At 37.2% G+C, this 24,090-nt stretch overlaps 1 protein-coding gene across 1 annotated transcript in view; it reads left to right on the top strand.

Annotated features, from left to right (window-relative positions):
- Positions 1-16,213, top strand: part of RAB8B (RAB8B, member RAS oncogene family) — an 87,404-nt gene extending 71,191 nt beyond the window's left edge. Inside the window, exons 4-8 of the mRNA XM_049773046.1 lie at positions 7,226-7,303; positions 8,338-8,427; positions 10,503-10,568; positions 14,821-14,871; positions 15,967-16,213. Of these exons, the coding sequence (XP_049629003.1) occupies positions 7,226-7,303; positions 8,338-8,427; positions 10,503-10,568; positions 14,821-14,871; positions 15,967-16,059 (378 nt within the window). The 3' untranslated portion in view covers positions 16,060-16,213. The remainder of the gene's footprint in view (positions 1-7,225; positions 7,304-8,337; positions 8,428-10,502; positions 10,569-14,820; positions 14,872-15,966) is intronic.
- The last annotated feature ends 7,877 nt before the right edge of the window (positions 16,214-24,090 follow it).

The raw sequence follows: 24,090 nt of genomic DNA, 5'->3' as shown, positions 1-24,090 counted from the left end.
TTAGTTCCAACCTAGGAGTCATTTATCATATTCGCGTATAAGATGGTTGTGTGGGCTACGGAGATGGTAGAGAAGTTAGACACTACCTCTTCCCAGTTTGACCCCCCCCACACACCACATATTCCACCTTCTTAGCCCCAGCTTCATTAGGTATCCTTCTGGAAGCCCCCAAGAATCATCTGGAGTGCTCCCTAGACCCCCTGAACATCCGCTTGGAGCCACCCTAATTTCCCATCTCTCTGTGCCGTCATTTTCGCTGCCCCCAACCTTTAACAAACACGTTTATGCTCTGGAGAGGTAGCAGGTAGTCCTTTTGCCTTTAGGAAATGTGATCTGAATCTATAGCTCCTGCTTTTTTGCTACTGTCCTTCCTTCTCAATGATTATCGGGTTCTATTACCTGGGACCCAATAACTCATTTCCATAGAGGACTGGGATTTCTTTTCATAGCTGTATCTTATGTTCTATTTACATTTCTCTGTACTTCTACCCTATAATATTTTAAAGATTAAAGGGGCATCATTTTAAGGACAGTTGTTAGCAGTTTGCTATTTTGCTTAGATTGGAAACAAAGGACAGCAATTATATCAGGAAGTAATTTGTTTGTGTCCCTCTGGAAGGATTTTTTTTATTAATATCTATTTAACCTTGATTACAAATATGATTGTAGTTGGATTTCAGTCATGTAAAGAGCACCCCCCTTGACCAGTGCAACATTCCCATCACTAATGTCCCAAATCCCTTTCCTCCTCACCTTACCCTGCCTGTACTCTAGACAGGCTTTCTACTTCCCTCATTCATTCACGTTATTATGATAGTTCTCAATGTAGTTATTTCTCTAATTGCACTCATCACTCTTTGTGGTAAGCTTCATGTCATGAGCTGGACCTTACAGCCCTCCTCTCTTTTGTCTCTGAGAATTATTGCAAAAATGTCTTTTATTTTTCTTAAAACCCATAAATGAGTGAGACTATTCTGTGTCTATCTCTCTCTCCCTCTGACTTATTTCAATCAGCATAATAGATTCCAGGTACATCCATGTATAGGAAAATGTCATGACTTCATCTCTCCTGACAGTTGCATAATATTCCATTGAGTATATGTACCACAGTTTCTTTAGCCATTCCTCTGTTGAAGTGCATCTTGGTTGTTTCCAGAGTCTGGCTATTATAAACAGCGCTGCAGTGAATATAGGTGTGAGGAAGGGATTTTGTATTTTTATGTTCCTAGGGTATATCCCTAGGAATGATATACCTGGATCGTATGGGAGCTCAATTTCCGTTTTTGGAGGAATCTCCATATCGCTTTCTATAAAGGCTTGACTAGATGGCATTCCCACCAGCAGTGAATAATAGTTCCTTTCTCTCCACATCTCTGACTGCACTGCTTGTTCTCATTCTTTGTGATGTGAACCAATCTCAGTGGCATGATTTGGTGGTACCTCATAGTTGTTTTGATTTGCATCTCCCTGATGATTACTGACGTGGAACATTTTTTCATGTCCCTTTTGGCCATTTGTATTTCTTCCTTGTCAAAGTGTCTGTCCATTTCTTCTTCCCATTTTTTGATGGGATTAGATTTTTTTTTTTTTTTTTGGTTTTTGGGCCACACCCGTTTTGACACTCAGGGGTTACTCCTGGCTATGTGCTCAGAAATCGCCCCTGGCTTGGGGGGACCATATGGGACGCCGGGGGATCGAACCGCGGTCCTTCCTTGGCTAGCACTTGCAAGGCAGACACCTTACCTTCAGCGCCACCTACCCGGCCCCGGGATTAGATTTTTTTTCTTGTAAAGTTCTGTCAGTGCCTTGTATTTCTTGGATATTAGCCCCTTATCTGTTGGGTATTGGGTGAATAGTTTCTTCCACTCAGTGGGTGGCTCTTGTATCATGGAGACACAAACTATCAAAACCTATGGGACACAGCAAAAATGGTACTGAGAGGAAAATTTGTAGCTTTGCAAGCATACATCAGGAAGGAAGAAGGGACATACCTGAATATCAAATGATGTAGCTTATATAATTAGAAAATGATCAACAAAAGGAATAAAAAATAGGGAGACAGAAGGAAATATCACTTAGAGCAGAAATCAATGAAGTGGAAATCCAAAATACAACCCGAAAGATCAACGAAAGCAGAAATTGTTTTTTTGAAAAAATAAACAAGATTGATAGACCATTGGCAAAACTCATGAAGAGAGAGAAAATTGATAACCTGTATTAGAAATGAAATGGGGGAGATCACTACAGATATTGCAGAGATTCAAAGGGTAATCAGAGACTACTTTGAGAAACTCAATGCCACTAAACATGAGAACCTGGAAGAAATGGATAAATTCTTGGACTCCTATAACCTTCATGGTTGAATAAGGATGATGTAGCATATCTAAACACCTCCTCACTATTGAGGAAATTAAAACAGTAATCAATTGTTTGCCCCAAACCTAAAGCCCAGGCCCAGATGGATTCACTAATGAATTCTCTGAAAGGATTTTTTAAGAGACAAACAAGAATGTCTTCTTTGCATAGTGAAGGGGATAGGGACATATCAGCAGTGCTCCTAGGCTAGACCTGACTTTGCTTACAAATAACTCTCAAAGGTGCTGGGGGGACCATGCCAGGGATAGAACCAATGTTGACCACACATGCAAGATGAGTTTGTTAAACCTGTGCTATCTCTCTAGCTCTAGATAAGAACCTTTTAGCAGGAATGATTTTAAATGATTTGTGGGTAATTTTTAATGTGAAACATCTTAAAACAAGTTAATTATTGGGCCCAGAGTACTAGTACAGCATGTAAGGTGCTTACTTTGCATATAGTCAACCCAAATTCAATCCCTGGCATCCTAGATGGTATCTCAAGCACCGCCAGGAATAATTCCTGAGTGCAAAGTCAGAAGTAACTTCTGAGAGTCTCTGATTATGGCCCAAAACTAAACAAAAATCCCAAAAACCCAACTCCCTCCTTCCAGAAAACAAAACCAAACCCCATCAGCCTTTCTTTTTATTCCCAGGAGTGATACCTGAATACCACTTGCAAAATTATTTTCACTAGAGATTAAGAAACAGATTTGTGAACTAATCTTTAACTTGGATGTTTAACTTTGTAATGTGAAGAAAGAGGTCACTGAAATGTGTTACTAATATAGAGGGCGGTATTGTTTGTCTTTTCCATTTCTCCACTGTCTATTCTTTTTTCACATTACTTCCAATAATTAGAAGCTATTGCTTTTCTAAGATAGTTTTTGTCTTTTTCACTTTGAAGTAGGGGTTTAATGCCTTTTGATCAGCTCTGATGTTAGTGCCTGACAAACAGTAGCTGCTCAATAAGTATTTCCGGGGCCGGAGAGCGAGCATGGAGGTAAGGCGTTTGCCTTGCATACAGAAGGACGGTAATTCGAATCCCAGCATCTCATATGGTCCCTGGAGCCTGCCACGGGCGATTTCTGAGCGTAGAGCCAGGAATAACCCCTGAGCGCTGCCGGGTATAACCCAAAAACCAAAAACCAAAAAAAAAAAAAAAAAAAAAAAAAAAAAAAGTACTTCCTGAAAAGTTGAATCAGTGGAAAATTTTAGACCAAGAAACTATCTTAAATACTGCTCAGGAGATTTTCATATATATGAACTGTGGGTCTCTTGGATCATCTTTTTTAATGGGTTGTGGGGTCATCATGTTTTCATTTTTTGAAAGGAATTGTACTGTAAAGGTTGGTTCAGCTGTTTCAGGTTTACAGATCATTTATAAGCACTGTACTGGAAGCTGCCACCATGGCAGCATCCTTGGATCTATTCCAAACTGTTCAAATTTTTAGACTTAGTAGACCTTGATGAATTGTCAAACTTCTGGAGGAATAAACACCATTATTGTGGCATTATCATTTCTCATAGATCAGTGTCCAGCTTATGAACTCTTAAGGAAGGTATTGTTATCATATTTGTATTTGTATCATAACTATATACCTATATCTATATCTATAGAGAGAATGTGCTTTACTGGGAAGCTTGAGTTTTTTATTTCCAACTGGTCACAAAGTATAACTTATAAACAGATACAGGAAATAGTCAATGTTTCCTACTCTTGAACCAAAGAAACAGATTAATAATGGCTTCTGTTTATTGAGTCCAAGCTGTTCCTATGTTCTAAGTTAAGTTCATTATGTCTTTCTTAGTAGATATTCAAAAGAATCCAATGTGGATGATGTAGTGTCATCATTTTACAAACAAGGAGATAGAGACGAAGAGGGATAAAATAACGTCTTCAGAACTCACTGTAGAACATAGTGGAGCTCAGCTTTGTTGTCTCTGACTGCCTTTCCTCTTCTTCAACTAACCAGCCAGAGGGCCACTTGATAGACAAATGGAAACTTGATCAAGGTCATTTAGATAGCCAAAAGTGTAATAAACCTATGACAATTATTTGGTTAACTTTAATATAGCAGTATCTGAAGACTTTGTGCTCATTCAGATTTTACTTTAGAATCCAGGAAGAAAGCCTAGAGGGCTAGTATACTTGGTTTGCATCTTGTGATTGAGAATAAATGCCATTATATGCTCAGTCCCTAGCATCACAGGGTTTCCCATATACTGCCAGGAGCAGCTTGCCAGGGATAGCTCCTGAGTCCTGCTGGGTATGGCTCAAAAGCAAGCCAAAAAATGTACTCATTTCATTTTGATTGTTTCATTGTAGTAAAACATACATATATGAAATTTGCTGTTTTCCCTTGTCTAATTTATAACTTTGCTTTTTCTTAAAAAATAAAATTATTTTAAGGATGGAGAAATAATTAGTACAGTGAGAAGGACACTTGCCTTGGATTCAGCCAACTTGGTTTTGATTCCTAGCACCCCATAAGTCCCCTTAAACTCATCTGGAGTGACCCTGAGCAGAGTCAGGAGTAAGCCCTGAGCACTGCTGGGTATCCTCCCCCCCCCAAAAAAAAAAGTAAAATACAGTTATTTTATTTGGCTTTGTAAAATCTTTTTTATAGTATAACCAGAGTGAAATACTGAATTTGAACCTAGGTGGAGTAAGGATAGAGGATATTGTTTATCAGTTAAACAATAGTGTTTGTCTTTCTGGTTGTCACAAGGGTACAATACCTTAGAAAATTATGAACTGGAATTCATCTGAAATGTAATTAGCTGGAAAGATAGCTCCTGTTAACATTTAATAATATTCCCTGAAACCTTCGGTCCATTATTCTCTGGGATTGTCGGTATATATATATATGTGTGTTTTATGTAATTTATAGTTATTTACATGTGTTTCTTTACAAAGCTTGAAGCTAGTTTCAGAAGCTTTTGTCTACTAGACTCAGCATTTAAAGCTGAATTTTGCTGGCTGTGTAGTGGTCCTGAGGAAGTGAAGCACTGCTAGGAGAATGCAGACACCCTTCTGGAGCTTGGATTAGAGGAAGTGAAAACTGTTAACAGGGAGGAGGCCAATGAAAGACTAAGGCTTACTCTAAGTAAAAAATAGATAAGGCTGTGAATAAGAACATGGGTGGGGATTGTGGGAAAGAGGTTGTCGATTTTGGAAATTCTGAGATGGTTGGATTACTTAGGGTTTTATTACTGACTCTGGAGAAAATTACTCCCACACTCTGACTGGTGAACTTTTATTGTACTTTATAAAAATGAAAAAGCAGATAGCCATAGAATTTGGAGGGAACAAAGACAACTTCATTATTTGGTAACCACAGTGGACAGTGTGAAACAATGGCCCAAAGTTTTTTTCTGTTCCCTTTCACATTGAACCAGTATATTCTTGCCAGGCTGCTTTCATTTCATCCAATGTTTGGGGCTTTCCTATTCTACAATGTAATTTATAACAGTATTTGAGGGCTTCGAGCTCTTCTCTTCATCAGCCTCAGTTCAAGTCTACCTAGTTCTTAAGCTATGTCTTTAGTCAGTTTTTCAAAAAAGACTTCTCACTACCAGCCACATTGCCACATAGCCAGAGAACATTTGTATTCAGAACTTCCCATATTTCTATAGAGCATTTCATAAAATTATAATTAGTTGTAAATTACTGGTTTGTTTGTCAGTTTTCTTTTTCTGGGTTTTGGTTTTTGGACCACATTCAGATGTGTTCAGGGTTTACTCCTTGCTCTAAATTCAGGGATCATTCCTGGTAGTGCTCAGGGTACCAAAGATCGAATCTGGGTTGGCTGTGTGCAAGACATGCACCCTATCGACTGTACTATCTATCTGGTATTTTGTCAGTTTTTGTTGTAGTAAGCTTTAAGAGGATGAGTATTCTCTTATTTGCTGTGGATAGAATTTATACTAGTATCAGTGATATAGTAAGTACTCATGAAATAATTGTTGGTAGTAGAAAGGTGGGTGGTTTTGTATTTAGTATAGTCTGGTGACAATGTATTTTTGAAGAGTTAGCATACAGGTATCATTTGAAACAGATGTCAGAGATGGGGGTCTTCATTATTTTTGTAATGGTCGGGGCCTTCCAAGATTGCCAAATGGTATTCAGACATCCCGGAGGTATTGTTAGCAATTATTGGTCAATTGGGCCAGTGGTTCAATGAAGGGCCTGAAAATGTGATGCTGTACTAGGGTTACTTGGCCCACCCCAGAGGTGCTCAGGGTTTTCAGGGCTGCAACTGATGGTGTTCAGAGGACCATGTAATGCTAAACATTGTACCCAACTCCTAGTTTATACTATATCTTAGCTGCCAGACATAGGGCTTATATATACACACATATATGTGTGTGTATGTATATATGTATGTATATGATAGCATACCTTTCATCAAACCTTTAGAATAAATGCATTGTATTTTAAGTTTCTGTGAGTTACTCAGTGACATTTAGATTTTTCAAATAAAAAAGCAATTATTTTAAAATAGTGTGATTATAGGTTAAATATAAGAATAAGAAGGAACAGTTTCAGCTTAGAATAAGTAAGTACACAACTGCAGTGACTTTTTCTCAGTGTTATCTCCATTTCAACATTAATTGTAGTTAATATAATTCTTATCTGTGAATTTACATAGTGGGTGCAATTACCTTTACCATAATCACTAATTTATTAAAGGTTAACAGTAAAAATGTTAAAAAGTATTGATATTTACTTTTGCTTTTCTACGTTTAAAATTTATTGTGAATCTCCTTTACTAAAGTTTTTTTTTTTTTAAAGAGAAACCAATGATTTGTAGAGTTGTGGAGTACCTACATGATATATAAAGATCTTTTTCTTTTTATCTTGTAGGGAATTATGCTGGTCTATGACATCACAAATGAAAAATCATTTGACAATATTAAAAACTGGATCAGAAACATTGAAGAGGTATGTTTGGCTAGAGATGGTGAAACTGGAGATCATCAGTGTGATGATACTAAGGTGATCATCAGGTTGATACTGCTGGGAGCTTGGACCTGGCTCCTGTCTCTCAAAGAGGCAACTGAGCTGCAAGGACAGGGCTGGCCTATCCAAGGGATGCTATGGAGGACAAATGTAGAAAGATAAGCATTTTCAAGAAGTTTTAGCCTAGTACTAAGATCTTGGAAGTAGTTTAATCCAAATCCTCATTTTTTAAAATATACATAAGGAAACAGGCCAGAAAGATATGATTTGTTCTTGCTCATAGAGTTAAGAATGAGAACTAGCATTTAACATCAAATTCTGTTCTGTGTTTTCCTCCTGGCATTTTGACTAGCAAAAAATATCCTTTTGTTTTGTTTTGTTTTGGTGCCACACCCGGTGCTGCTTAGGGGTTACTCCTGGTATATGCGCTTAGAAAACCCTCCTGGCTTGGAGGACCATATGGGACACCGGGAATCGAACCAAGGTCCTTCCTGGGTCAGCCACATGCAGGGCAAATGCCCTACTGCTGCGCTATCTCTCCGGCCTTCCAAAATATCTTTATTCCCTCAGACAACTTACTGTTTAATTACAGATTGATAAGAAAAAGTTTTTATTATGTCCCTGACATTCCAGGAAGAAATATGATTCTGAAATAATTTTGTAAACATATATATTTCACTTACTTAGATTAATTTGATATATACTTATAAACTCCTGCAATAACAAAATTGTGTTCTTCTTTAACTCAAACTAATATTTGAAAACTGTCACTAAATAAGTTCTGTTTCTTCATCTGCAAACAAGACATAAAAGCTACTTTTAGGAAAAAGTTGTATATATTCTTATGCTGCAGCTTTCCCCTTATTTCATCTTTTCAATTTTCAGTCAGGTCTTATGTCGAGTGTAAGTTTATGTTAGGCTGTTAAATAATCCATGGCTCTATTTATGCCATGTTAGGATTTGTTTATTGAAGAATTCTTTCTCAGGCTGTCTTACAGCATTTTTTTTCCCTACAGCATGCCTCTTCGGATGTTGAAAGAATGATCCTGGGTAACAAATGTGATATGAATGACAAAAGACAAGTGTCCAAAGAAAGAGGAGAGAAGGTAAATGTGAATTGAATGCATAAAGTTTGGTATCTCCTTACATCAGGCATTTATTTTCTTAGCAAAATTTTATTACAGGCTTACGTTTTCCAAATATCTATAATTTAGTTCTTTACAAATCAAAAAACGATTTGATCTGTACTTGAGAAGTGAGGATTTGTATTTAAGATTCAACTGCATTAAAAAAAAGAATAGATTCAACTGCATATACTGTGTAGTCATGACTCATTCTTAAAGAATTTGCTGTTTTCTGAAAGAAACAAATTGGTCCTTTTTCAGATTCCTGCTGCTTTAGAGTTCAAGCTACTTCTTCCATATCCATGTGAAAATGCTCAGTTTTGAAAGTTTCTCTAATTCTTTCTTTCTGGGAGACAAGGAAATATACTAGGAGAAGTTTCAGCAGTAATCATGCTCATAATTTTTCCCTGAGTATTTTGCTATACATTAGATTTATTTACTCCTTGTAACTCATCAAGCTATATATTTATAAATATTTCTTTATATTTGTTATGTTGTGTTCAATAAAGCAGATGTTTATTTTACAATCACATTTATGTGTAAAATTTCCTTTCCTCTTTTTATTGGCGGGGAGGGAAGGTAGCCTATACTCAGTGATGCTCAGGAGTTACTTCTGGCTCTGTGCTCAGGAATTACTTTTGTTAGACACACCAGACTATACAGGGTGCTAGGGTTAGAACATGGATTGACTAGATGTAAGGCAAGTGCCCTACCTACTATACTATTTCTCTAGCCCTGTGTTTGAGATGCAGCAGGATTTTTAAATTTTTACTCACCATATCCAGTGGTACTGTGGGCTTACTCTTGCTTTGAGCTCATGGATTACTCTTGGTAGGCTCTGGGATCCTATGGTATCTTGGTTAAACTAGTGCAAGGCAAGCACCCTACCCGTTCTGTACTATCTTTCTGGCCTCGGGACTTCAATTTTTAAGTCTTTTATTTGACTTCTTGTATATTTTTTCCTCTAGTGATATATCCAGTTTGCTTTTTTTTTCCTCTACTAAACTTAAGTTTTCCCCTCCTTTCCTTCTTATGTCAATATTAACTATGCTGACAGTGGATCATACTATGCTTAGTTGTGGGACTTGCCAGGGCTGGACATGAGTTACACTCTTCCGGCTATACTGTTCACTGGAGTCAGGCTTTTTAGTCGCAGTTCTTGCACATTTGTTCCCTGGTAACCACTCTTGAGGCATATTTGATTGTAGAGCTCACTGTGGTGCTCTCCTTGCCACAGTGTTTGTGCTTATTTTCCCCCCAAGTTATAGTACTCTACAAGAATGTGGCATGCATTGTTTGTGGCTTTACCTGCTTTTTGAACACATGACCTCACATTTTCAGGGCAGGCACTTTGGCCACTGAACCATCTCCCAGTTACCACAAAATGCAGTAATTTTAAATTTGTTAATTTTAAAATTAACAAAATGTTAATGCATTTTGTGTTTGAATCTGACTGTATCACCCTCCCCCCACTAAAACCAACAAAACTCATTCTAATTGAATTATGGAAGAACTTTAAACTTTTCTTATTCCACACACCAATTATTGAAAGTGATTAAAAATCAGAATAATAAATGTTGAACTCCCTTTATTGGTCCCTTTAACCCCTGATAAAGGCAGGGAAGGGTGAATGTATTGTAAGTTAATAATAGGGATGAATGTCAGCCTGATAGTTTTCTTGTAAGAATATCAGAAAACAAAAAATACAGGGACTAGAATACTTAAATTTTCTTTGAATTGAAGCTATGCCATTTCACTTTCAATGATTAAATTAGAAACTGAAATTTTAAGTACAGTAGAAGAAAGTAAAAAAAAGAAGTCTGGGGGCCGGGCGGTGGCGCTAGAGGTAAGGTGCCTGCCTTGCCTGCGCTAGCCTGGGATGGACCACGGTTCGATCCCCCGGTGTCCCATATGGTCCCCCAAGCCAGGAGCGACTTCTGAGCGCATAGCCAGGAGTAACCCCTGAGCGTCACCGGGTGTGGCCCAAAAACCAAAAAAAAAAAAAAAAAAAGAATTCTGAGACCTTAACTCACTGAATGTAAATGTTTGTTTTTCAGTTAGCAATTGACTATGGGATTAAATTCTTGGAGACAAGTGCAAAATCCAGTACAAATGTAGAAGAGGTAAGACAACATTTGGTTACTTGTTATATGAGCACCATTGCTTGTGGGCCTCTGCTCTACTGTCTGTCAGAATCTACTTTGTTTCTGAATTAGTGATTTGATTGCACTTAATTTTATGAACTTTGGACTCTGAGTTTTGCATTGTTGAATTTCTAGCACTAACCCTTCACATAGTGCAGTGCTTCTCAGTTATTTTCTGTCATGCCCACCTAGGAAGAAGAAAACTTTTTTGTGCCTCCCCCCCCCCGGCAACTATAAATAGTATCTTTATTAAAAAAAAAACTTTAACCTGCAAAACAAAAATATATAAAATAATTTGAGCTTAATTTATTATTAATTTATTATTTAATCAGAGGTGATGTCTGGATTAATGGCTACAATGAGCACGTTTTTTTCTAAGCGGGGTTTGAAGAAGGACACAGCAACTCTCAGCTCCAGAGACATACAGAGAATAAACCCGGGGCTTAAGTTGTTATGACAGTGTTTGCCGAGGTCAAATGCACACCCTTGGGGGGCGCGCCCCACTATTTGAGAACCACTGACATAGTGTTAGATTGCTTAATTAAGATTCACTGAACATAAGAATTATAAATAAGAATTTAAGTACAGTTTTGACTTTCATCTGGGAAGCTGCAAGTTCCATTCTGCCCAGCCAGGCAGAGAATCCTCTTTCTATTCACATCTCATTGTCTTTGCCATCCTCTAGTGAATAGCCTGGAGCAGGAGAATCTTAATTACTTTCATGCCTGTACTCTCCGGAGAGAAGGAAATAAGATGATTGAGGAGAGTCTCTTGTGTATTTATTTGGAGTAGATTTATTCATGATACACTGTCGCACGATGACATTTACTAGAAATTTTAAAAAGTGTCTTTAGCAGAGAATGAGCACCTTTAGTAATCTTTTAATAACTTAATCATAAAGAAAACCAAATTATCTAAAGTCTTCTAAGAATAGATTTTTCTCTTTATCAGGGCAGAATTGTTGATATTTTCTTTATTTTCTTCTTTTAAATATAGGCATCATAACTAGTGAGAGAGAGAGAGGGAGAGAGAGAAAGGGGGAGAGAGAGAGAGAGAAAGGGAGAGCAAGAGAGAGAGGGAGAGAGGGAGGGAGAGCAAAAGAGAGGGAGAGAGAGAGGGAAAGAGAGAACCTGTGTTTGCCAACTCTTTACAATATGGGAGAGAGAGGAGAGAGAGAGATAAGAGAGAGAGAACCTGTGTGTGCCAACTCCTTATAATATTTGGATCTAGCATTGACCGTATGTGTATGTGTGTGCGCGTGTGCACGCCAACTTTTTACAATATTTGGACCTGGCATTGGAGGGAGGGAGAGAGAGAGAGAGGAGAGAGAGAAGTGTCCCAACTCCTTACAGTAATTTGGGGAGAGAGAGAGAGAGAGGAGATAGGGAGGAGAGAGAGAGTGAAGTGTCCCAACTCCTTACAATAATTTGGGCCTGGCACTGACTGTGTGTTGTGAGACTGAATGCAGTACCTTATAAATGCTAGTGTGTGTTTTTTCAGTTGAACTATCTTCCTAGCACAATAGTTTTTGATTTAGAAACATTTGTAAGGTATTGGATAGATAGCACAGTGGGTAAATCACTTGACTGATCTCTGAGCACAGACTTAGGAGTCATCACTGAGTTACTGAGTTACAGCAGAGTGTGGTTGGTTCAAACACCCCCAGTTAAAAAAAAAGCAGATAATAAAAAAAATATATGTAATGTATATTACATGATATATGTAATATGCATACTAAATTTAACAATAATACTATTTATGAATGTTTGATTTCTTTGGTTGCTTACTATTCACTATTGAATCTAAGCGAGAATACTTTATTGACTCATAGACCCTGATCAGGACTATTTTGTTTGTTTGTTTTTGGGTCACACCCAGCCGCTTTTAGGAATTACTCTTGACTCTGCACTTAGAAATTACTCCCGGAAGGCTTGGGGGGCCATATGAGATTCCAGGGCTCAAACCCAGGTTAGCTACATGCAAGGCAAATACCCTTCCCACTGTGCTATTGCTCTGGCCCCGGTACTTTTTGATTTGCTTTAAATAACACTCATTTTTTTTTTCAGGTTGGGTAACTGATATAAGGAAATAGTAATTAGTAATCTAATAGTAATTAGTAATAAAATAGTAATCTCTTCTCTAGAGATTTATATACATGAGCCTAGATAAGCAGAAAAATGCTTTTTTTCTGCTTGCCACAAAAGTCTTTCTTTGAGTGAAAAAAAATAGAGCTTTTAAGTCAATGGAGATAGATGAAAAACTTGCTTATTGAGATGGCCTACAGAGAACATTCCTATTATAAGAACTTATTGCTTAGCATAGGTCTCTTATACCTGTGTTCTGGTCACAGCATTTATTCATAGTATTGAGTTATGGAACTATATATTATGAGATCTACATACGCTTGACCATATATTCTGCAGAAGTTAGCAATTTTCTCACAGCTTTCACTTGGTATGTACTTAGCCTCATAAAGACTGGGATATGTTTCTTTAGAAACTTACATTCATGGGCCCGGAGAGATAGCACAGCGGCGTTTGCCTTTCAAACAGCTGATCCAGGACCAAAGGTGGTTGGTTCGAATCCCGGTGTCCCATATGTTCCCCCGTGCCCGCCAGGAGCTATTTCTGAGCAGACAGCCAGGAGTAACCCCTGAGCACCGCCGGGTGTGGCCCAAAAACCAAAAACCAAAAAAAAAAAAAAAAAAAAAAGAAAGAAAAAAGAAACTTACATTCATATATGGCCAGTTACAATGTAATTGTGACAATGGTTGTTACCATATTTTTTCTCTTTGACTTGATTAGAAATATTTTGGGAGGCTGAGAGGCATGGAGATAACATAAGGAGCTTTAGGAGTCTTGGCTCTATAGAAACAAAGAGGCCAAAGATATATTTGAAAAATGTTGGGGCTGGGTGGGGTTAGAGCAATAGTACAGTGGGCAAGAATCTTACCTTGGCATGTGGCCCACCTTCGATCTATCCCTGACATCCAATATGGTTCTCTGAGCACTGCCAGGAGTTATTCCTGCATTCAGCAGAGCCAGGAGAAATCCCTGAGCCTCGCCAGGTGTGACCCAAAAACTAAAAATACAATAAACTAAAAGAATTGTAAAACGTTTGAGTCAGGAGATGAGGAATAGGAGGTTTGAGATGAATATGAGTTGTCTGGTTCCATTTGAACTAATTCCTAAATGGAATCTGTTGGGTTTTAGGATCTGTTGGGATTTGTGAGTGCAGACTTAGGATCATATATTCTCCCAGTGTAAGAATGAAACCAATTTTAGAAAGGTAAGTGGGAAAATAAATTAGAGATTTTTATGAAGACAGATATGAGCTGTAGAACAATATATTCACTCAATATTTTCAACAATATCTTCACTCAGTTTTCACTTAGTTCCTCAATATATTCAATCAGTAGAGAACTATTCAGCATCTAGACTAGGCTCTGAGCCCAACTTTGAGGAAATGAGGGTGCTTTGACAAAGTTGCTGCCTTCTGAACTGTTCTTGCCACAAAAGGCTTTCTTTGAGTGAAAAAGTAAGAGATATCCACTTTTTTTTTTATTTTTTATTTTGGGCCACTCCCTGGTGACATTCAGGGGTTACTCCTGACTATGTGCTCAGAAATTGCTTCTGGTTTAGGGGAACCATATGGGACCATATGGGACATCAGAGGCTTGAACTGTGGTTCGTCCTTGGTCAGCTGCATGCAAGGCAAATGCCCTATCGCTGCACCATTACATCGGCCCCAGATATCCACTTCTTCTTTTTAGATATCCACTTCTTAACAAGTGTTATATTAGGAACTTGTACTAGATACTATGTTCAGAATATATATTTTTTTTCTTTTGTACATTCCCACCACCAATTTCCCAGATCTCCCTCCTCCCCACCCCCCTACACCTGTACTCGAGACAGGCTTTCTACTTCCCTCATTCATTCACATTGTTATGATAGTTTTCAGTGTAGTCATCTCTGCAACTGCACTCATCACTCTATGTGATGAGCTGCATGTCCTGAGCTGCATACATTTAATGCATGAATGAATGAGTTTGATACTTTTGGATGTTGATATGATTGAAGATATAAAACTCATGTGTATACTATCATTGCAACATAAATTTCTCAATTAAAATATTTAAAGAACTGTATTTCTGTTTTATCATTACTCATAAAAATACTACATTTCTAAATTTGAATATAAGTATATGACATTTTTCTTTAACTTTCAGGCTTTTTTTACACTTGCACGAGATATTATGACAAAACTCAACAGAAAAATGGTTTGTATTATAATTTTTATTTTTTACTATATTAAAACTTGTTTTATATGTCCTTTATTTATTCAAAAGATTGGGCTGATTATAATTATATTCATTTTAAATTTGTATTTCATGGCTCATATATTCACCTGGTTGACTATTTTGTGTTTCTGATTTCTAAAGCGTATCTGTTTTATTTCTTTTACCTGACACTTAAAGTGTCTTTGATTAGATTTGAATAGGTTACTAAATGAAATAATAATAATAATAATATAACTAGAATTTTTTCATAAAATTACCTACTTTGGTTTTTATATGGTATATTTTACCTGCATATAATTGTAAACTTGAAGTTGCTATGGTTTGCCTAGATTTGACACTGTCTCAGCCCTGTTTCATTAGGATTACCTTACAAATTTGTTTCTTCTAAATCCTGAATGAAATTATATATGCCTTAAAGTTACCAATTCTTCTTCCATTTAACATGATTATTTCTAGCATTATTTTAACATGATTTCCATCAATACTCTTGAAAAGTTCTGTGAACTGATTATAGAGGAGTTTCCTACTCAATGTGTTAGTTATTAATATCAAAAATATTATTATTATTACTTTTGGTTTTTGGGTCATACCCGGTAGTGCTCAGGGGTTAGTTACTCCTGGCTCTGCGCTCAGAAATCACTCCTGGCAGGCATGAGGGACCATGTGGGATGCCAGGATTTGAACCACCATCCGTCCTGAATTGGCTGCATGCAAGGCAAACACCGTACTGCTGTGCTATCTCTCTGGTCCCCCAAAGATATTATTATAAAGCTACTTTTTCGTATTAATCCTTGAATTTCCGACAACAGTAGAGTTTACTTTATTAGTTCCCTTTCTAATAAAATACTGGGTACACATACATGATATGTTTGAATTCAGATTTTTATATGCTGAAGCTGTAACAAATTCAGTGCCTACCCCACATGTAGACTCTAGGCTGTAGGATCAGTATCCTTTCAGGATCAGGGCCTCAGGGATAAACATGGTTATAGACACTAAGGAAGAATATTTTTATATGATTGGGATTTAACTATGAAACATATTTCCTTGGTAACTTTGTCTTTTATTTTCCAGAATGACAGCAATTCAACAGGGGCAGGTGGGCCAGTGAAAATAACAGAAAACCGATCAAAGAAGACCAGTTTCTTTCGTTGTTCGCTACTTTGATAAACTCTTTCTGAGAGACTGCAGCACACCTAGAGACCCTTTCCTGCTTCTCTGAAAGCACAGGTCACCCAGCCTCAGAATTCCACCACCCGGCTGCTGCTGAGAGCACCACTGAACCTTGATCTCTGGACACAGATGCCAAGCAGATTAAAGCCTCATGGCCTAACAAGATAAAAGGCTCCTTTTTTTTCTAGCTGGAAAACAGTGAAGTGGAGACACATCCAGAACTTACCTTGTTTTTTCTTTGTTTTGTTACCTGTTGCAGAAGCTGCTTTCTTTTTCACTTTGCACATCATTGTTAACCTTTCCTTACAACAGAGTCTTAGACTCATTTGCATACTCTTATCTCACAAAATTCTAGGCAAATTTTTGTCTTTGGGGATGTTGTAAAAAAAAAAGTGGAACATTAAAGCAAAGGTTAACGTGCTAAAAGACATTTGGTCTGATTTATATGGCCAAATGTATTGATAGCATCTATGTAAAGGCTCTGACTTATGGTTTCTAAAATAAGAGTCATTAGATTCTGATAATTTTCTCTCAAAATTTATAAAAATATCCATCATAGGCCACAAATTCTTAATTTTGTCAGGTTTGTCCTAGTTCTTTTTTTTTTTTTTTTTTTTTTGCCAGTCTGGGTAGCTAAATAAATTACTTTTCAATTTTAATTGATCATCTCTACCGAATTTTTAGAAATGCATTTGGAAATAATCTTGATCTCATTTATCTGTGGTTTGTATTTGCTGTTCTCTCTTACATTTGCTATTGTAATGATTCTCTGACTAAAAACATAAGATATTTGATGACACATTTGGACATACAGTCTAATTGAGAACTTCTGAGTGGAAATTTGACATATGCAGAGAGACGGGCCTGTTATAATTTTAGCTTAGAGTCTATAATTGTGATTTCCTAAAATCAGCACACATGAAATTATTTTTTTCTTAAGCTAATGTTTTAATTTGCTGGTTTAGATGTAATCACTAATTCCTATCCTGATACCTGCATGTAAGTGCTAACGAGAGTTAGAATTTAATTTTTAGAAAGCTTACCAAGAGGGAGAAAGATGCACTTGTTGATTTAGCTTTCTTAGAGATAGATCTTGGTGAAAATAGGCCTTTTTCTTACTAGATTAAAAAAAAAATTAGTGGACAGAGAGATAGTACAGCAGGTAAGATGCTGCCTGTTGCCAGCCATACATGCAGTTCAGCCCACCTGGGTACATTCCATTGTATCACTTGTGGTCTCCAGAACCACCCCCTCCAGGCACAGCCAGGGGTAAGCCTTAAGCACTGCCAAATGTGGCCCCAAAACAAAACCTTTTTTTTTTTTTTTTTTTTTTTTAAGAGAAATATGATCAAGGTTTCAGTTTTGAAACAGTTGTTGAATGTGTAGATTCTAGTTTCATCTGTTCAGGTTCGTTGTTATAGAACTAGGTCCAGTCCTTGGACCAAAGCCAACCAAAAGCTTAGCTGCCTTTCTCATTGGTACTGGTTTACCTTTTATAGATGATACTGCCTCCTAAGGGAATAAACTATTTAGTACTGACATGTGCCAAATTCAGATGATCATGTCATAGCTGTTATTTTTCCTCTAAGAGGTGATTCAAGAAATGAATTATTTCAGTAGCAATTCCACCTATATTGCATAATTTGTCTCCTAAAAATTATCGTTTTGCTAGATAGTTAAGAATGGAGATGAGGGGCTGGTGAGGTGGCGCTAGAGGTAAGGTGTCTCTGCCTTGCAAGCGCTAGCCAAGGAAGGACTGCGGTTCGATCCCCCGGCATCCCATATGGTCCCCCCAAGCAAGGGCCAATTTCTGAGCACTTAGCCAGGAGTAACCCCTGAGCATCAAATGGGTGTGCCCCCCCCACAGAAAAAAAGAATGGAGATGAAAGCAGAAATGAATTACTTGTTACCTAGCAGAATTCTGCCTCAGATTAAAATGTATTGTTAGAATGCTTGGACCAATCAACCTTTACTGTTGTTTGGACACTTCTATACAGTTTAGTAGCAGCAACTATACCAGAGCTACTTTTGATGGACACACTAAACTTACTGTTGAAAAATTTCAGCTTCCTTGTTTTTTTTTTTTTTATTTACCTATAGGTTAAAAAGCACTAGTTTCCCAGTATAATCAGTAGTTCCTTGATTGAAAGAGATAATGGATCTACCATCTTAAAATTAGACAGATTTTTTTGAAAGACAACATAATTCTCCGAAACATCTTTTATTCAACAGTTTGGGGGCAGGGCAGCAGTCTAAATAGTTAAGTTTTGGGATGGTAAAAAATTACTTTCAAAAAGGCAAGTGCTATGACACCACTTGAATGTAATTCTTAGTAATTTACCTCTGACTATTTGGTGTCTTAACACTTTGGTTTATATCTCAGGGTTTGTCTGCAAACCAAAACTGACATATTTTGCGGTTAGCTTTTTCTTCTTCATTTTTTTAACAAGGCTTTGTTTTTGTTTTATTCATTATTCTTTACTCTTATATAGGTTACTGACTAGTCTCCGTAAACTTCCCTTTGAAAGAGCCTGTAAAAGTTAGACGAGGCTAAAAGTGCTTTTTGAAGTAGCAGCAAATTGGGGGTATATACTCTGTTATATAGAAATAAATTGTCTTTGCTATTTTCTTACATTTTAGCTTTGCTAAATTGTACATGATTTGAACTAAGATAATAGGAAATTCCCTTTCTGCATGGTAAAATGACCCAATAAAATAATCCATTTTGCTTATAATGTACATATAGTGCATTTTTTTCTATTTGTAGATGAATTTAGTGACAGATTATTATTGGTTGTTTCCTGAATGAAACTGAAGACATTCAGTTTGGTGTGAACCTTTTTTATGATCTTATAGGAAAGGTACAAGAAATATTTGCAGCTGCATTTTATTATTAATGCTCCCATTTTTCACAATGATTAAACTTGGGACATTTTTAAATAGAGTCTGAGGGGATAAAACGGCGAAAATATGCTATAGCTAAGTGACATGTAAATTGTTGATTGTAAAATGTTTCACCAGGAACAGGAACTTATTTTACTCCAGACAAATTATGAGAAAATTGCCCATCTGTGCATCAATTAGGGGGTGTCACAGGGTTTCTTACTCTTTACAGGAACATTTGGGGGTAGTCTTTATTACAGATTTTCAGAAGAGTTTACTTTTTACTTTGAAGGACTATTTTTAAATTATACCTCATTTAGCTAACTTGTTTTCTTAATACTTAGTAGAAAAACAGCCAACTTTTAATAATCCAGTACAGTTAGAATTTTATTTTATGAAGACATCATCGGTAAAAGTAGGAGGTAGTTTTAGTTTAGAATAGAGCATACATGTTATACCCAACAGTGCAAAAATTGTGTCCCTGTTTATTAAATTTAGCCATGCAATATAAATTTTGGCAGAAATATGTAAAGAGATTATAATTCCATTTTACAGATTCTGAATGCCAAGAATCTGCCTGTATAAATATTTACCAAGTTTTTCCTGTGATCATTTGTGTTAGGTGTAATCAGACTTTTTTTATAGCTCATGACTTAGAAATTTTGTTAATAAATTTAGTCATTAACTCTTTAAAATTAAGCTTCTGAGCTCAAATTTTATAAATGGTGTTTCATTATGTTGGGTACTTATCTCAGATTTCTGCTGTCAGCTATTTCTCTCTCTTTTTTTCTTTTTAGAGTTTTTCTTTAGACAGAAATGACATTCCGTATTCTTTCTTGTTACATCCAAAGAAAAGGGGGAAGAGGGAGATGTCTAAAAATGAAATTCCTTGTCCTAAAGGGACAGATCATGCTAATAAAATTTCAAATGTTAGCACAACTTTACAGTAGAATATGTCTTTTTAACAGTAATACAGTTAATGGTGTCATGTTCACTATGAGAAATATCTAATTGAAATATATAGAAATGAAAATTAACAAGCTATTTTAGGGATGTTTTCAAATTTTACTTTGTCTTTAAAAATGCTTGTGCCATATACAACAATATTTCTTATTGCCAAGAACTAATAGATCTTCTTGTTTATTTTCTTACCTTTTTAAATGTGAATTTAATGATTATAGTTTCTCATTTCTATAACTTAGTAGTTTGTTTGCAACTGACACTGCAGTTTCTTTTATGCAGCATAACCATAAACTATGACTAAAATTATATACCTGGTGGAAAATATTTACTCTTTTTCAGAGAATTCTATGTTTTAGCATATATTATTTTTGCTCCAATGACTTAATGTGAAAAGCTCCTGCAGATTATTAGACCTGTCATGTGGTTAATCTTGTTTTAGCCAATTTATTAACTATGTACTGATACTGATGCTGTTTTTTTTTTAAAGAAAGGATTTTATTCGGGGTGACAATTTTTTTTTACAATAATGTTCATCTCAAATAAAAACTAAATAATGAAAATAGTCATGACTCTGAGTTGGATTGGACATCTTAAAAATGTTTCTTTGGATGTGTTAGGGGTGTGACTCGTACAGGGAATGTAAGTCTTGTTATATTTTAGTAAACTTTACAACTGAAATATCATTGTTTAACTATTTAAAGAAATGGCCAGATCTGTAGCTCATATTAATTCAGAGTACACAGAGATCATTCTCTTACAGAGATGGTAAATTTATTTTCCTGCCCTTTTAAGTTCTTGCAAGTTTATTCCTGATCTTTTATTTTATTTTTTTCCATGTCTGAACTCTTTGCTTGTGCACCTCTGTGCACCTTCCTCTCTCCCTCACCACCCTTTCAAACCTTTACTATTCTTCCTAGGTTTCCTTTTTCATCTTTCACTTTTGAAATACCAGTCTTTGACTCTGCCTCAAAAAGAAAAGTATAGAAACATAGAAACCACTTTTACTTGTCTCTTCTGTCCTAATCTATAGCTTCTCATCTTGACTTTCTTTTTCTTAGAGCAAAGGAATTCTTCCTATTCCGGGTTTTTCTCTCTGCCTCTAATTTACCTTCCCACTACTTTGCTGTTTCTCAAGGATCTCATAGCTTTTCTCTTACATCATCCAAGTGTGTTGAGCTTTCTTACCTCTCCCCCAGAATCTAAGCATCCTTTTTTTACCTTTCTGTTTCCTTGCACAGCCATTTCACCTTCTGCTTATTTCCCTCTACTGTGTCACAATGACGTTTCTTCAGAGTTGTTTGTACTTATCATCTTTCCTTTTTCATTAGTCCACTTGTCCTGCAACTTTGACCAAGTATGACTTCCACCCTATCTTTTCATTGACTTTATGCTTACACAATCTAGTTGTTAAAATAGCTAACTCTTCCAGTCCTCTTGGTTAGTTTTTCTTTTTTTGTTTTTTGTTTTTTTTTTGGGGGGGGGCAGGGGCCAAACTCGGTGACTCTCAAGGGTTACTCCTGGCTATTCGCTCAGAAATCGCTCCTGGGGCTGGAGAGAGAGCATGGAGGTAAGGTGTTTGCCTTTCATGCAGAGGTCATCGGTTCGAATACCCCCGGCGTCCCATATGGTCCCCCGTGCCTGCCAGGAACAATTTCTTAGCATGGAGCCAGGAATAACCCCTGAGCACTGCCGGGTGTGACCCAAAAACCACACACAAAAAAATTGCTCCTGGCTTGGGGGACCATAAGGGACGCCAGGGGATCAAACCGCTGTCCGTCCTCGGTTAGCACATGCAAACGCCCGACCGCTTGTGCCACTGCTCTGGCCCCAGTCTTGGTTAATTTTTGGGCAGCATTTGACCAGTATATTTTTCTCTTCTAGAAATGTAGTTTTTTGTTTGTTTGTTTGTTTGGGGGCTTCACATGGCAGTACACAGGGCTTAATTCTGGCTCTGCTCTCAGGAATCACTTCTGGTGGGATTGGGGTACCATATTGGGGTTCTGGGGATCGAACCCAGAACAGTTGACAGTTCGCAAGGCAAGTGCCCTACCCATTCTATTAATACTGTGGCCCTAGAAATGTTTTTTTTTTTCCTGAGCTTCTGTGAAAATATTCTTTCCATTCCCACTTTTTATTTTTTCTAAATAATCTCACTCTTCTCATAGAGCTTAGTTGTTCATAACTTGTATGGTAGGCTGACTAATGGCCACTTGAGTATGTCTCCATGTTCTAGTTATCTGATGACAGAAGGGACATTGCAGATGTGATCAACACAAAGGTCTTGTATGGGAGATAGTTTTGGACTGCCCAGGTGGTTCTTGTGTAACCCCAAACGATTTTGTGAGGGAAACTCAGACATCACAGTAGGAAACAGCAATGAGATGAAATAGAGAAAAGATGATGCGATGCAGGGGTAAGAGCCAACGAATTTAGGTAACCTCCAAGTTTTGGGTATTTGGAGGGAGGATATCCCCCTAAAGTGTCCTGCAGAAATTAGCCCAGATCCTATACCATGGCTATTGCCTCTTAGTTTTTTTTTTTATTCTGATCTCCATAACTATAAGAGAATAAATCTTTGTTGGGTTAAACTACCAAGTTTTTTTTTTTGTTGTTGTTTTTCCCCCTAAACCACCAAGTTTTGATTTTAATTTTTTTGTTGTTGTGGTTTTTGGGCCACACCTGGCGGTGCTCAGGGGTTACTCCTGGCTGTCTGTTCAGAAATAGCTCCTGGCAGGCACGGGGGACCATATGGGACGCCGGAATTCGAACCAACCACCTTAGGTCCTGGATCGGCTGCTTGCAAGACAAATGCCGCTGTTCTGTTTCTCTGGCCTCTGATTTTAATTTTTTTTTTAATGTCAACTGTAGAAAACTAATACAGCCTTCAAGTTTAACTCCAGTCCTAGTTTTTTCTTCTAGCAGGCCCCACACAAAGCTGAGTGGTCTGTTACTTGTCTGAAATTCCATCATCATCTAAACCAACCCACCAAACAACTAATCTTGGAAGGAGAAACCGGTTCTTTATCTTCATTCTCTCTCTCTCTCTCTCTCCCCTCTCCCTTTCCCTCTCCCTCTCCCTCTCCCTTCCTCCCTCCCTCCCTCTCATTAGAAAGCACTAGTGTCTGCTTAAATCCACAAAGAATCCACCTTCAATTCTAATTTTTTTATTGGGAGGGGTGCGTCAGTCCTGGCAGACTCAGGACCATATGGGATGCCGGAGATCAAGCCAAGACCTGCCACATGCATGGCAAATATACCCACTATACTTATCCAGTGCTCTATTTCTTAATCTTTAAACTATCCATTTATATTTGTTTCTGTCTTTGACAGGTCCCTGCACCATTCTTCAGGTCTCTAAGTATCCTCCAATCCCTTTTGGCAGTTGTCAATTTTTTTAAATGGATTTAAGTGGATTTTACGTTATTGCCAGACAATCCTTTGGTGATATCTTGAACCTTGCTTGGTAGTTAAACTGTTCAGATTGGCAAACAAATTCCTTGGCCATTCTCTTCTCCCTTTGTTTAGACAGATCTTATTCCACCTGAGCTCATTCTGTGCTCCAAATCTTAGAGGTAAAATCTCAGCCTCCTGAATACCACATGTCCTCATTCAAGCCTTTGTGTTGCACCTTCTGTTGTTCTACCACTTTTTGCTTTCAGAAACAGGAAGAGCTTTACTGGATTTTAGGTCATAGCAACATCTTATCCCTGTACCAAAAATGTAGCTCACCTGTTCACTTTCTTAACTAGATTCAAGTTCCCAGGAGGTCAGTGACCATGTTTTCAATCTTTGTGACTACAATATCCAGTAAGAAGCCTGACATGTCTGAAAGTACTAATTATTAAATGTGTTTAATAAAATAGGTGTTTAATAAATGTTGAATTCGTGAATTTAAGTCATCATCAGAATTAACACTGCTGAAGCTGTGTAATTTATAAGTTGTTCTCTATTTTAATTTTTATTATTTGGTTTGGAGATGATAAAAGCAAATATGTGGGGTAAAATGGAGTCACTGTTTTCAAACATTTCTGTACAGAATTTCATTTAGTAACTGATTTAGGATCGAACCCAAAAAATCTCCATAATAGTTCATTTACTTAGAACTGCTATTTTGACTCATTTCACCAGGAGTTGTTTCAGTCCACTCAAAATGGCAATTGCTATAAATATGAACACATA

The sequence above is a fragment of the Suncus etruscus genome, chromosome 5, assembly GCF_024139225.1.
Source record: "Suncus etruscus isolate mSunEtr1 chromosome 5, mSunEtr1.pri.cur, whole genome shotgun sequence".
NCBI lineage: Eukaryota > Metazoa > Chordata > Mammalia > Eulipotyphla > Soricidae > Suncus > Suncus etruscus.
This window is presented reverse-complemented; position numbering and strand designations above follow the sequence as displayed.